The sequence below is a fragment of the Hyperolius riggenbachi genome, chromosome 2 (genome assembly GCF_040937935.1).
Source record: "Hyperolius riggenbachi isolate aHypRig1 chromosome 2, aHypRig1.pri, whole genome shotgun sequence".
Taxonomy (NCBI): Eukaryota; Metazoa; Chordata; class Amphibia; order Anura; family Hyperoliidae; genus Hyperolius; species Hyperolius riggenbachi.
In genome coordinates, this window is record NC_090647.1 from 2,936,596 (window position 1) to 2,951,778 (window position 15,183).

The 15,183-nt window shown below is 51.4% G+C and overlaps 1 protein-coding gene across 1 annotated transcript in view; it reads right to left on the reverse strand.

Annotated features, from left to right (window-relative positions):
* Positions 1-15,183, reverse strand: part of TRPM2 (transient receptor potential cation channel subfamily M member 2) — a 539,198-nt gene that overhangs the window by 492,197 nt on the left and 31,818 nt on the right. Inside the window, exon 5 of the mRNA XM_068263660.1 lies at positions 7,218-7,378. Coding sequence (XP_068119761.1) covers positions 7,218-7,378 — 161 coding nt within the window. The remainder of the gene's footprint in view (positions 1-7,217; positions 7,379-15,183) is intronic.

Below are 15,183 nucleotides of genomic sequence, written 5' to 3' on the forward strand. Positions count from 1 at the left end.
TGATAGTGGAGGTGAGACTGGGAGCAGGCCAGGAGAGTGTGATGTGAGGGTTGCCCCATGTTTGCACAGTGATGGGGGAGGTGAGACTGGGAGCAGGCCAGGAGAGTGTGATGTGAGGGTTGCCTCATGTTTGCACAGTGATGGTGGAGGTGAGACTGGGAGCAGGCCAGGAGAGTGTGGTGTAAGGGATGCCTCATGTTTGCACAGTGATGGTGGAGGTGAGACTGGGAGCAGGCCAGGAGAGTGTGATATGAGGGTTGCCTCATGTTTGCACAGTGATGGTGGTGGAGGTGAGACTGGGAGCAGGCCAGGAGAGTGTGATGTGAGGGTTGCCTCATGTTTGCACAGTGATGGTGGCGGTGAGACTGGGAGCAGGCCAGGAGAGTGTGATGTGAGGGATGTCTCATGTTTGCACAGTGATGGTGGAGGTGAGACTGGGAGCAGGCCAGGAGAGTGTGATGTGATGGATGCCTCATGTTTGCACAGTGATGGTGGAGGTGAGACTGGGAGCAGGCCAGGAGAGTGTGATGTGAGGGTTGCCTCATGTTTGCACAGTGGTGGTGGAGATGAGACTGGGAGCAGGCCAGGAGAGTGTGATGTGAGGGTTGCCTCATGTTTGCACAGTGATGGTGGAGGTGAGACTGGGAGCAGGCCAGGAGAGTGTGGTGTAAGGGATGCCTCATGTTTGCACAGTGATGGTGGAGGTGAGACTGGGAGCAGGCCAGTAGAGTGTGATGTGAGGGTTGTCTCATGTTTGCACAGTGATGGTGGAGGTGAGACTGGGAGCAGGCCAGGAGAGTGTGATGTGAGGTTGCCTCATGTTTGCACAGTGATGGTGGTGAGACTGGGAGCAGGCCAGGAGAGTGTGATGTGAGGGTTGTCTCATGTTTGCACAGTGATGGTGGAGGTGAGACTGGGAGCAGGCCAGGAGAGTGTGATGTGAGGGTTGCCTCATGTTTGCACAGTGATGATGGTGGAGGTGAGACTGGGAGCAGGCCAGGAGAGTGTGATGTGAGGGTTGCCTCATGTTTGCACAGTGATGGTGGAGGTGAGACTGGGAGCAGGCCAGGAGAGTGTGATGTGAGGGTTGCCTCATGTTTGCACAGTGATGGGGGAGGTGAGACTGGGAGCAGGCCAGGAGAGTGTGATGTGAGGGTTGCCTCATGTTTGCACAGTGATGGTGGAGGTGAGACTGGGAGCAGGCCAGGAGAGTGTGATGTGAGGGTGGCCTCATGTTTGCACAGTGATGGTGGAGGTGAGACTGGGAGCAGGCCAGGAGAGTGTGATGTGAGGGTTGTCTCATGTTTGCACAGTGATGGTGGAGGTGAGACTGGGAGCAGGCCAGGAGAGTGTGATGTGAGGGTTGTCTCATGTTTGCACAGTGATGGTGGAGGTGAGACTGGGAGCAGGCCAGGAGAGTGTGATGTGAGGGTGGCCTCATGTTTGCACAGTGATGGTGGAGGTGAGACTGGGAGCAGGCCAGGAGAGTGTGATGTGAGGGTTGTCTCATGTTTGCACAGTGATGGTGGAGGTGAGACTGGGAGCAGGCCAGGAGAGTGTGATGTGAGGGTGGCCTCATGTTTGCACAGTGATGGTGGAGGTGAGACTGGGAGCAGGCCAGGAGAGTGTGATGTGAGGGTTGTCTCATGTTTGCACAGTGATAGTGGAGGTGAGAATGGGAGCAGGCCAGGAGAGTGTGATGTGAGGGATGCCTCATGTTTGCACAGTGATGGTGGAGGTGAGACTGGGAGCAGGCCAGGAGAGTGTGGTGTAAGGGATGCCTCATGTTTGCACAGTGATGGTGGGGGTGAGACTGGGAGCAGGCCAGGAGAGTGTGATGTGAGGGTTGCCTCATGTTTGCACAGTGATGGTGGAGGTGAGACTGGGAGCAGGCCAGGAGAGTGTGATGTGAGGGTTGCCTCATGTTTGCACAGTGATGGTGGAGGTGAGACTGGGAGCAGGCCAGGAGAGTGTGATGTGAGGGTTGCCTCATGTTTGCACAGTGATGATGGTGGAGGTGAGACTGGGAGCAGGCCAGGAGAGTGTGATGTGAGGGTTGCCTCATGTTTGCACAGTGATGGTGGAGGTGAGACTGGGAGCAGGCCAGGAGAGTGTGGTGTGAGGGTTGCCTCATGTTTGCACAGTGATGGTGGTGGTGAGACTGGGAGCAGGCCAGGAGAGTGTGATGTGATGGTTGCCTCATGTTTGCACAGTGATGGTGGTGAGACTGGGAGCAGGCCAGGAGAGTGTGATGTGAGGGTTGTTTCATGTTTGCACGTTTATGGTGGAGGTGAGACTGGGAGCAGGCCAGGAGAGTGTGATGTGAGGGTTGCCTCATGTTTCCACAGTGATAGTGGAGGTGAGACTGGGAGCAGGCCAAGAGAGTGTGATGTGAGGGTTGCCTCATGTTTGCACAGTGATGATGGTGGAGGTGAGACTGGGAGCAGGCCAGGAGAGTGTGATGTGAGGGTTGCCTCATGTTTGCACAGTGATGGTGGAGGTGAGACTGGGAGCAGGCCAGGAGAGTGTGGTGTGAGGGTTGCCTCATGTTTGCACAGTGATGGTGGTGGTGAGACTGGGAGCAGGCCAGGAGAGTGTGATGTGAGGGTTGCCTCATGTTTGCACAGTGATGGTGGAGGTGAGACTGGGAGCAGGCCAGGAGAGTGTGATGTGAGGGTTGCCTCATGTTTGCACAGTGATGGTGGAGGTGAGACTGGGAGCAGGCCAGGAGAGTGTGATGTGAGGGTTGCCTCATGTTTGCACAGTGATGATGGTGGAGGTGAGACTGGGAGCAGGCCAGGAGAGTGTGATGTGAGGGTTGCCTCATGTTTGCACAGTGATGGTGGAGGTGAGACTGGGAGCAGGCCAGGAGAGTGTGGTGTGAGGGTTGCCTCATGTTTGCACAGTGATGGTGGAGGTGAGACTGGGAGCAGGCCAGGAGAGTGTGATGTGAGGGTTGCCTCATGTTTGCACAGTGATGGTGGAGGTGAGACTGGGAGCAGGCCAGGAGAGTGTGATGTGAGGGTTGCCTCATGTTTGCACAGTGATGGTGGAGGTGAGACTGGGAGCAGGCCAGGAGAGTGTGATGTGAGGTTGCCTCATGTTTGCACAGTGATGGCGGAGGTGAGACTGGAAGCAGGCCAGGAGAGTGTGATGTGAGGGTTGTCTCATGTTTGCACAGTGATGGTGGAGGTGAGACTGGGAGCAGGCCAGGAGAGTGTGATGTGAGGGTTGCCTCATGTTTGCACAGTGATGGTGGTGGTGAGACTGGGAGCAGGCCAGGAGAGTGTGATGTGATGGTTGCCTCATGTTTGCACAGTGATGGTGGTGAGACTGGGAGCAGGCCAGGAGAGTGTGATGTGAGGGTTGTTTCATGTTTGCACGTTTATGGTGGAGGTGAGACTGGGAGCAGGCCAGGAGAGTGTGATGTGAGGGTTGCCTCATGTTTGCACAGTGATGATGGTGGAGGTGAGACTGGGAGCAGGCCAGGAGAGTGTGATGTGAGGGTTGCCTCATGTTTGCACAGTGATGGGGGAGGTGAGACTGGGAGCAGGCCAGGAGAGTGTGATGTGAGGGTAGCCTCATGTTGTACAGTGATGGTGGTGGAGGTGAGACTGGGAGCAGGCCAGGAGAGTGTGATGTGAGGTTGCCTCATGTTTGCCCAGTGATGGTGGTGAGACTGGGAGCAGGCCAGGAGAGTGTGATGTGAGGGTTGCCTCATGTTTGCACAGTGATGGTGGAGGTGAGACTGGGAGCAGGCCAGGAGAGTGTGATGTGAGGGTTGCCTCCTGTTTGCACAGTGATGGTGGAGGTGAGACTGGGAGCAGGCCAGGAGAGTGTGATGTGAGGGTTGCCTCATGTTTGCACAGTGATGGTGGAGGTGAGACTGGGAGCAGGCCAGGAGAGTGTGATGTGAGGGTTGCCTCATGTTTGCACAGTGATGGCGGAGGTGAGACTGGGAGCAGGCCAGGAGAGTGTGATGTGAGGGGTGCCTCATGTTTGCACAGTGATGGTGGAGGTGAGACTGGGAGCAGGCCAGGAGAGTGTGATGTGAGGGTTGTCTCATGTTTGCACAGTGATGTTGGAGGTGAGACTGGGAGCAGGCCAGGAGAGTGTGATGTGAGGGATGCCTCATGTTTGCACAGTGATGGTGGAGGTGAGACTGGGAGCAGGCCAGGAGAGTGTGATGTGAGGGTTGCCTCATGTTTGCATAGTGATGGTGGAGGTGAGACTGGGAGCAGGCCAGGAGAGTGTGATGTGAGGGTTGTCTCATGTTTGCACAGTGATGGTGGAGGTGAGACTGGGAGCAGGCCAGGAGAGTGTGGTGTGAGGGATGCCTCATGTTTGCACAGTGATGGTGGTGGTGGTGAGACTGGGAGCAGGCCAGGAGAGTGTGGTGTAAGGGATGCCTCATGTTTGCACAGTGATGATGGTGGTGGTGAGACTGGGAGCAGGCCAGGAGAGTGTGATGTGAGGTTGCCTCATGTTTGCACAGTGATGGTGGGGGTGAGACTGGGAGCAGGCCAGGAGAGTGTGATGTGAGGGTTGCCTCATGTTTGCACAGTGATGATGGCGGAGGTGAGACTAGGAGCAGGCCAGGAGAGTGTGATGTGATGGTTGCCTCATGTTTGCACAGTGATGGTGGTGGAGGTGAGACTGGGAGCAGGCCAGGAGAGTGTGATGTGATGGTTGCCTCATGTTTGCACAGTGATGGTGGTGAGACTGGGAGCAGGCCAGGAGAGTGTGATGTGAGGGTTGCCTCATGTTTGCACAGTGATGGTGGAGGTGAGACTGGGAGCAGGCCAGGAGAGTGTGATGTGAGGGTTGCCTCATGTTTGCACAGTGATGGTGGAGGTGAGACTGGGAGCAGGCCAGGAGAGTGTGATGTGAGGGATGCCTCATGTTTGCACAGTGATGGTGGTGGAGGTGAGACTGGGAGCAGGCCAGGAGAGTGTGATGTGAGGTTGCCTCATGTTTGCACAGTGATGGTGGAGGTGAGACTGGGAGCAGGCCAGGAGAGTGTGATGTGAGGGTTGCCTCATGTTTGCACAGTGATGGTGGTGAGACTGGGAGCAGGCCAGGAGAGTGTGATGTGAGGGTTGCCTCATGTTTGCACAGTGATGGTGGTGAGACTGGGAGCAGGCCAGGAGAGTGTGATGTGAGGGTTGCCTCATGTTTGCACAGTGATGATGGTGGTGGTGAGACTGGGAGCAGGCCAGGAGAGTGTGATGTGAGGGATGCCTCATGTTTGCACAGTGATGGCGGAGGTGAGACTGGAAGCAGGCCAGTAGAGTGTGATGTGAGGGTTGTTTCATGTTTGCACAGTGATGGTGGAGGTGAGACTGGGAGCAGGCCAGGAGAGTGTGATGTGAGGGGTGCCTCATGTTTGCACAGTGATGGTGGAGGTGAGACTGGGAGCAGGCCAGGAGAGTGTGATGTGAGGGATGCCTCATGTTTGCACAGTGATGGTGGTGGAGGTGAGACTGGGAGCAGGCCAGGAGAGTGTGATGTGAGGGATGCCTCATGTTTGCACAGTGATGGTGGTGGTGAGACTGGGAGCAGGCCAGGAGAGTGTGATGTGAGGGATGCCTCATGTTTGCACAGTGATGGTGGAGGTGAGAATGGGAGCAGGCCAGGAGAGTGTGATGTGAGGGTTGTCTCATGTTTGCACTGTGATGATGGTGGAGGTGAGACTGGGAGCAGGCCAGGAGAGTGTGATGTGAGGGGTGCCTCATGTTTGCACAGTGATGGTGGGGGTGAGACTGGGAGCAGGCCAGGAGAGTGTGATGTGAGGGTTGTCTCATGTTTGCACAGTGATGGTGGAGGTGAGACTGGGAGCAGGCCAGGAGAGTGTGATGTGAGGGTTGCCCCATGTTTGCACAGTGATGGTGGTGGTGAGACTGGGAGCAGGCCAGGAGAGTGTGATGTGAGGGATGCCTCATGTTTGCACAGTGATGGTGGAGGTGAGACTGGGAGCAGGCCAGGAGAGTGTGATGTGAGGGTTGCCTCATGTTTGCACAGTGATGGTGGTGGAGGTGAGACTGGGAGCAGGCCAGGAGAGTGTGATGTGAGGGTTGCCTCATGTTTGCACAGTGATGATGGTGGAGGTGAGACTGGGAGCAGGCCAGGAGAGTGTGATGTGAGGGTTGCCTCATGTTTGCACAGTGATGGTGGAGGTGAGACTGGGAGCAGGCCAGGAGAGTGTGATGTGAGGGTTGTCTCATGTTTGCACAGTGATGGTGGAGGTGAGACTGGGAGCAGGCCAGGAGAGTGTGATGTGATGGATGCCTCATGTTTGCACAGTGATGGTGGAGGTGAGGCTGGGAGCAGGCCAGGAGAGTGTGATGTGAGGGTTGCCTCATGTTTGCACAGTGATGGTGGAGGTGAGACTGGGAGCAGGCCAGGAGAGTGTGATGTGAGGGTTGCCTCATGTTTGCACAGTGATGGTGGAGGTGAGACTGGGAGCAGGCCAGGAGAGTGTGATGTGAGGGGTGCCTCATGTTTGCACAGTGATGGTGGAGGTGAGACTGGGAGCAGGCCAGTAGAGTGTGATGTGAGGGTTGCCTCATGTTTGCACAGTGATGGTGGAGGTGAGACTGGGAGCAGGCCAGGAGAGTGTGATGTGAGGGTTGCCTCCTGTTTGCACAGTGATGGTGGAGGTGAGACTGGGAGCAGGCCAGGAGAGTGTGATGTGAGGGTTGCCTCCTGTTTGCACAGTGATGGTGGAGGTGAGACTGGGAGCAGGCCAGTAGAGTGTGGTGTGAGGGTTGCCTCATGTTTGCACAGTGATGGTGGTGGAGGTGAGACTGGGAGCAGGCCAGGAGTGTGTGATGTGAGGGTTGTCTCATGTTTGTACAGTAATGGTGGTGAGACTGGGAGCAGGCCAGGAGAGTGTGATGTGAGGGAAGCCTCCTGTTTGCACTGTGATGATGGTGGAGGTGAGACTGGGAGCAGGCCAGGAGAGTGTGCTTTGAAGTATTGATGATGTGACACGTCTGTAGTACAATGCCATGGAAGATGGTGGTGCTATATCAGTCATCAATAATGATAATTGCACATGAAGGGTGATTTTACAGGCATCTTTCTGCTGTAACCTGTTTTTATTTTCTAATGCCATGTTTGTTTGTCACCGAATAAACCCTGAATAACATGTAAGGTATGGAACACACATGGTCACCATGACTTCTGTATCCAGACGGAGTATATCGGCATCTTACCGCCTCGCTAAGCAGTGATTTCCTGTTATGGACGATTCCCCAGGTGGCAATCCCAATCAGGACAATCTCAGAGTCTTGCTGGTCCCCACTATAATCTCGTATGGCCTCTCCGACATGCTTCATTACTCCAGCATGGGATCCCCCGGTGATGATCCAGGCACCTATTTATATAGCGAGAGATGGTTATAGCAAAAGACAGACTCCGCTGACCAGTGCCATCGCTGGCACCTCCTATAGGAAGAGCGCAGAGTCCTGACCTGCAAAGTTGACAAAGAACGTGCATAATGATTGTCTCATTACCTGTGCTCTGGGGACAGATGGTGGCATGGAGATTGGTGGACAGAGGAGGTCATGGTATAATGGGATCACAGAACGTGTATAATGATTGTCTCGTTACCTGTGCTCTGGGGACAGATGGTGGCATGGAGATTGGTGGACAGAGGAGGTCATGGTATAATGGGATCACAGAACGTGTATTATGTGTAACGCTTGGTGGTGTATTCTCCACAGTCAGCATGCAACGCATGAGCTGGCGTGGAGGAGGTACACACACTAGCACCAGGAAACAGGCTATCCCTAGTATAGTGGAGGGGAGGACTGACTGCAATAGGAGATTGTGGCGCACAGAGCCGGTGCAGATCTGACAGCCACAAACAATGCTTTCGTTATAACGTCTCAGCGCAAAGTAGCGCTGAGCGCACAAACCAGAACTGAGGAGATCAGGACAGGTAGACAGAATGAACGCTTGCTAGCCAGCCGCTACTTAGCGACAGCAAGCGTCCAAAACCAGACAGACTGGAATGAGACAGCCAATGCGATGCGGCGATGGCGTGCCTCACAAAGACAGGACAGGACAGTCAGAAAATAGCAGGATTAAGATGTAATACGCTAGGAAAACATACTTATTGTATATTTATCTGTGTTACGTTCTTCTAATTACAGCTATCAATGAAACTATTTGTTACGTCTGACTAACATATGTATATATCGGCAATGAACCGATATATGACATAAGCAGGAACGCTGACTAGGAATGGAGTAACACAGGGAACAGGACTCAGAAGGATTCGCTATCTCTTCGCAGAGATGAACGCAATCCACAAACAGTAACAGAACAGGATTCAGAAGGATTCGTTATCTCTTCGCAGAGATGAACGCAATCCACAAACGGTAACAGGACAGGATTCAGAAGGATTCGTTATCTCTTCGCAGAGATGAACGCAATCCACAAACAGAACCAGGAGCAGGGTAACTACCTCAGCACGGGTGGTCACGGTACGCGCAACCTACCAAAACGTGCTGGAAAGCTGACTAACTGCACACAGGATATAAACAGTTCGTGTACGTATACATCAGCGACACTGATGTATCACGTAACACAAATACAAGGAAAATAATAAACGTGCTGGTATGCATATATATTGGCAATGAACCAATATATGATGCAAAGACCAGCAAAGTATCTTTATAACAAGAAACACGATCGGGGGCTAAAGCGACAGCAAGACAGGCTTAGGCTGAAGCTATGAAAACCCAAGGAAACCCTGCAGGAAGCAGATCTTTATACTGAGGTCATCCAATGGGAGCAGACATGCAGATTCCCACACAGGTGAATGATAATCAGTCACAAGCTGACAGCAGGGAAAGACAGACAAACCTATGCAGCTTGCATGGAAAGACATCAGAACTGCCTGAGCTGCAGCACTAATACTTCCAGCAATAGCTGCTGCAGCAGCGATCATTACATTATGATTGTCTGGTTACCTGTGCTCTGGGGACAGATGGTGGCATGGAGATTGGTGGACAGAGAAGGTCATGGTATAATGGGATCACAGAACGTGTATAATGATTGTCTCGTTACCTGTGCTCTGGGGACAGATGGTGGCATGGAGATTGGTGGACAGAGAAGGTCATGGTATAATGGGATCACAGAACGTGTATAATGATTGTCTCGTTACCTGTGCTCTGGGGACAGATGGTGGCATGGAGATTGGTGGACAGAGGAGGTCATGGTATAATGGGATCACAGAACGTGTATAATGATTGTCTCGTTACCTGTGCTCTGGGGACAGATGGTGGCATGGAGATTGGTGGACAGAGGAGGTCATGGTATAATGGGATCACAGAACGTGTATTATGATTGTCTCGTTACCTGTGCTCTGGGGGCAGATGGTGGCATGGAGATTGGTGGACAGAGGAGGTCATGGTATAATGGGATCACAGAACGTGTATAATGATTGTCTCGTTACCTGTGCTCTGGGGACAGATGGTGGCATGGAGATTGGTGGACAGAGGAGGTCATGGTATAATGGGATCACAGAACGTGTATAATGATTGTCTCGTTACCTGTGCTCTGGGGACAGATGGTGGCATGGAGATTGGTGGACAGAGGAGGTCATGGTATAATGGGATCACAGAACGTGTATTATGATTGTCTTGTTACCTGTGCTCTGGGGACAGATGGTGGCATGGAGATTGGTGGACAGAGGAGGTCATGGTATAATGGGATCACAGAACGTGTATAATGATTGTCTCGTTACCTGTGCTCTGGGGACAGATGGTGGCATGGAGATTGGTGGACAGAGAAGGTCATGGTATAATGGGATCACAGAACGTGTATAATGATTGTCTCGTTACCTGTGCTCTGGGGACAGATGGTGGCATGAAGATTGGTGGACAGAGGAGGTCATGGTATAATGGGATCACAGAACGTGTATAATGATTGTCTCGTTACCTGTGCTCTGGGGACAGATGGTGGCATGGAGATTGGTGGACAGAGAAGGTCATGGTATAATGGGATCACAGAACGTGTATAATGATTGTCTCGTTACCTGTGCTCTGGGGACAGATGGTGGCATGGAGATTGGTGGACAGAGGAGGTCATGGTATAATGGGATCACAGAACGTGTATAATGATTGTCTCGTTACCTGTGCTCTGGGGACAGATGGTGGCATGGAGATTGGTGGACAGAGGAGGTCATGGTATAATGGGATCACAGAACGTGTATTATGATTGTCTTGTTACCTGTGCTCTGGGGACAGATGGTGGCATGGAGATTGGTGGACAGAGGAGGTCATGGTGTAATGGGATCACAGAACGTGTATAATGATTGTCTCGTTACCTGTGCTCTGGGGACAGATGGTGGCATGGAGATTGGTGGACAGAGAAGGTCATGGTATAATGGGATCACAGAACGTGTATAATGATTGTCTCGTTACCTGTGCTCTGGGGACAGATGGTGGCATGGAGATTGGTGGACAGAGGAGGTCATGGTATAATGGGATCACAGAACGTGTATAATGATTGTCTCGTTACCTGTGCTCTGGGGACAGATGGTGGCATGGAGATTGGTGGACAGAGAAGGTCATGGTATAATGGGATCACAGAACGTGTATTATGATTGTCTCGTTACCTGTGCTCTGGGGACAGATGGTGGCATGGAGATTGGTGGACAGAGGAGGTCATGGTATAATGTGATCACAGAACGTGTATAATGATTGTCTCGTTACCTGTGCTCTGGGGACAGATGGTGGCATGGAGATTGGTGGACAGAGGAGGTCATGGTATAATGGGATCACAGAACGTGTATAATGATTGTCTCGTTACTTGTGCTCTGGGGACAGATGGTGGCATGGAGATTGGTGGACAGAGGAGGTCATGGTATAATGGGATCACAGAACGTGTATAATGATTGTCTCGTTACCTGTGCTCTGGGGACAGATGGTGGCATGGAGATTGGTGGACAGAGAAGGTCATGGTATAATGGGATCACAGAACGTGTATAATGATTGTCTTGTTACCTGTGCTCTGGGGACAGATGGTGGCATGGAGATTGGTGGACAGAGGAGGTCATGGTATAATGGGATCACAGAACGTGTATAATGATTGTCTCGTTACCTGTGCTCTGGGGACAGATGGTGGCATGGAGATTGGTGGACAGAGGAGGTCATGGTATAATGGGATCACAGAACGTGTATTATGATTGTCTTGTTACCTGTGCTCTGGGGACAGATGGTGGCATGGAGATTGGTGGACAGAGGAGGTCATGGTATAATGGGATCACAGAACGTGTATAATGATTGTCTCGTTACCTGTGCTCTGGGGACAGATGGTGGCATGGAGATTGGTGGACAGAGAAGGTCATGGTATAATGGGATCACAGAACGTGTATAATGATTGTCTCGTTACCTGTGCTCTGGGGACAGATGGTGGCATGGAGATTGGTGGACAGAGGAGGTCATGGTATAATGGGATCACAGAACGTGTATAATGATTGTCTCGTTACCTGTGCTCTGGGGACAGATGGTGGCATGGAGATTGGTGGACAGAGGAGGTCATGGTATAATGGGATCACAGAACGTGTATAATGATTGTCTTGTTACCTGTGCTCTGGGGACAGATGGTGGCATGGAGATTGGTGGACAGAGGAGGTCATGGTATAATGGGATCACAGAACGTGTATAATGATTGTCTCGTTACCTGTGCTCTGGGGACAGATGGTGGCATGGAGATTGGTGGACAGAGAAGGTCATGGTATAATGGGATCACAGAACGTGTATAATGATTGTCTCGTTACTTGTGCTCTGGGGACAGATGGTGGCATGGAGATTGGTGGACAGAGGAGGTCATGGTATAATGGGATCACAGAACGTGTATAATGATTGTCTCGTTACCTGTGCTCTGGGGACAGATGGTGGCATGGAGATTGGTGGACAGAGAAGGTCATGGTATAATGGGATCACAGAACGTGTATAATGATTGTCTTGTTACCTGTGCTCTGGGGACAGATGGTGGCATGGAGATTGGTGGACAGAGGAGGTCATGGTATAATGGGATCACAGAACGTGTATAATGATTGTCTCGTTACCTGTGCTCTGGGGACAGATGGTGGCATGGAGATTGGTGGACAGAGGAGGTCATGGTATAATGGGATCACAGAACGTGTATTATGATTGTCTCGTTACCTGTGCTCTGGGGACAGATGGTGGCATGGAGATTGGTGGACAGAGGAGGTCATGGTATAATGGGATCACAGAACGTGTATAATGATTGTCTCGTTACCTGTGCTCTGGGGACAGATGGTGGTATGGAGATTGGTGGACAGAGAAGGTCATGGTATAATGGGATCACAGAACGTGTATAATGATTGTCTCGTTACTTGTGCTCTGGGGACAGATGGTGGCATGGAGATTGGTGGACAGAGGAGGTCATGGTATAATGGGATCACAGAACGTGTATAATGATTGTCTCGTTACCTGTGCTCTGGGGACAGATGGTGGCATGGAGATTGGTGGACAGAGAAGGTCATGGTATAATGGGATCACAGAACGTGTATAATGATTGTCTTGTTACCTGTGCTCTGGGGACAGATGGTGGCATGGAGATTGGTGGACAGAGGAGGTCATGGTATAATGGGATCACAGAACGTGTATAATGATTGTCTCGTTACCTGTGCTCTGGGGACAGATGGTGGCATGGAGATTGGTGGACAGAGGAGGTCATGGTATAATGGGATCACAGAACGTGTATAATGATTGTCTCGTTACCTGTGCTCTGGGGACAGATGGTGGCATGGAGATTGGTGGACAGAGGAGGTCATGGTATAATGGGATCACAGAACGTGTATAATGATTGTCTCGTTACCTGTGCTCTGGGGACAGATGGTGGCATGGAGATTGGTGGACAGAGGAGGTCATGGTATAATGGGATCACAGAACGTGTATTATGATTGTCTCGTTACCTGTGCTCTGGGGGCAGATGGTGGCATGGAGATTGGTGGACAGAGAAGGTCATGGTATAATGGGATCACAGAACGTGTATAATGATTGTCTCGTTACCTGTGCTCTGGGGACAGATGGTGGCATGGAGATTGGTGGACAGAGGAGGTCATGGTATAATGGGATCACAGAACGTGTATAATGATTGTCTTGTTACATGTGCTCTGGGGACAGATGGTGGCATGGAGATTGGTGGACAGAGGAGGTCATGGTATAATGGGATCACAGAACGTGTATAATGATTGTCTCGTTACCTGTGCTCTGGGGACAGATGGTGGCATGGAGATTGGTGGACAGAGGAGGTCATGGTATAATGGGATCACAGAACGTGTATAATGATTGTCTCGTTACCTGTGCTCTGGGGACAGATGGTGGCATGGAGATTGGTGGACAGAGGAGGTCATGGTATAATGGGATCACAGAACGTGTATAATGATTGTCTCGTTACCTGTGCTCTGGGGACAGATGGTGGCATGGAGATTGGTGGACAGAGGAGGTCATGGTATAATGGGATCACAGAACGTGTATAATGATTGTCTCGTTACCTGTGCTCTGGGGACAGATGGTGGCATGGAGATTGGTGGACAGAGGAGGTCATGGTATAATGGGATCACAGAACGTGTATTATGATTGTCTTGTTACCTGTGCTCTGGGGACAGATGGTGGCATGGAGATTGGTGGACAGAGGAGGTCATGGTATAATGGGATCACAGAACGTGTATAATGATTGTCTCGTTACCTGTGCTCTGGGGACAGATGGTGGCATGGAGATTGGTGGACAGAGGAGGTCATGGTATAATGGGATCACAGAACGTGTATAATGATTGTCTCGTTACCTGTGCTCTGGGGACAGATGGTGGCATGGAGATTGGTGGACAGAGGAGGTCATGGTATAATGGGATCACAGAACGTGTATAATGATTGTCTCGTTACCTGTGCTCTGGGGACAGATGGTGGCATGGAGATTGGTGGACAGAGGAGGTCATGGTATAATGGGATCACAAAACGTGTATAATGATTGTCTCGTTACCTGTGCTCTGGGGACAGATGGTGGCATGGAGATTGGTGGACAGAGAAGGTCATGGTATAATGGGATCACAGAACGTGCATAATGATTGTCTCATTACCTGTGCTCTGGGGACAGATGGTGGCATGGAGATTGGTGGACAGAGAAGGTCATGGTATAATGGGATCACAGAACGTGTATAATGATTGTCTCGTTACCTGTGCTCTGGGGACAGATGGTGGCATGGAGATTGGTGGACAGAGGAGGTCATCGTATAATGGGTTTACAGAACGTGTATTATGATTGTCTCGTTACCTGTGCTCTGGGGACAGATGGTGGCATGGAGATTGGAGGACAGAGAAGGTCATGGTATAATGGGATCACAGAACGTGTATAATGATTGTCTCGTTACCTGTGCTCTGGGGACAGATGGTGGCATGGAGATTGGTGGACAGAGGAGGTCATGGTATAATGGGATCACAGAACGTGTATAATGATTGTCTCGTTACCTGTGCTCTGGGGACAGATGGTGGCATGGAGATTGGTGGACAGAGGAGGTCATGGTATAATGGGATCACAGAACGTGTATAATGATTGTCTCGTTACCTGTGCTCTGGGGACAGATGGTGGCATGGAGATTGGTGGACAGAGGAGGTCATGGTATAATGGGATCACAGAACGTGTATAATGATTGTCTCGTTACCTGTGCTCTGGGGACAGATGGTGGCATGGAGATTGGTGGACAGAGGAGGTCATGGTATAATGGGATCACAGAACGTGTATAATGATTGTCTTGTTACCTGTGCTCTGGGGACAGATGGTGGCATGGAGATTGGTGGACAGAGGAGGTCATGGTATAATGGGATCACAGAACGTGTATAATGATTGTCTCGTTACCTGTGCTCTGGGGACAGATGGTGGCATGGAGATTGGTGGACAGAGGAGGTCATGGTATAATGGGATCACAGAACGTGTATAATGATTGTCTCGTTACCTGTGCTCTGGGGACAGATGGTGGCATGGAGATTGGTGGACAGAGAAGGTCATGGTATAATGGGATCACAGAACGTGTATAATGATTGTCTCGTTACCTGTGCTCTGGGGACAGATGGTGGCATGGAGATTGGTGGACAGAGGAGGTCATGGTATAATGGGATCACAGAATGTGTATAATGATTTTCT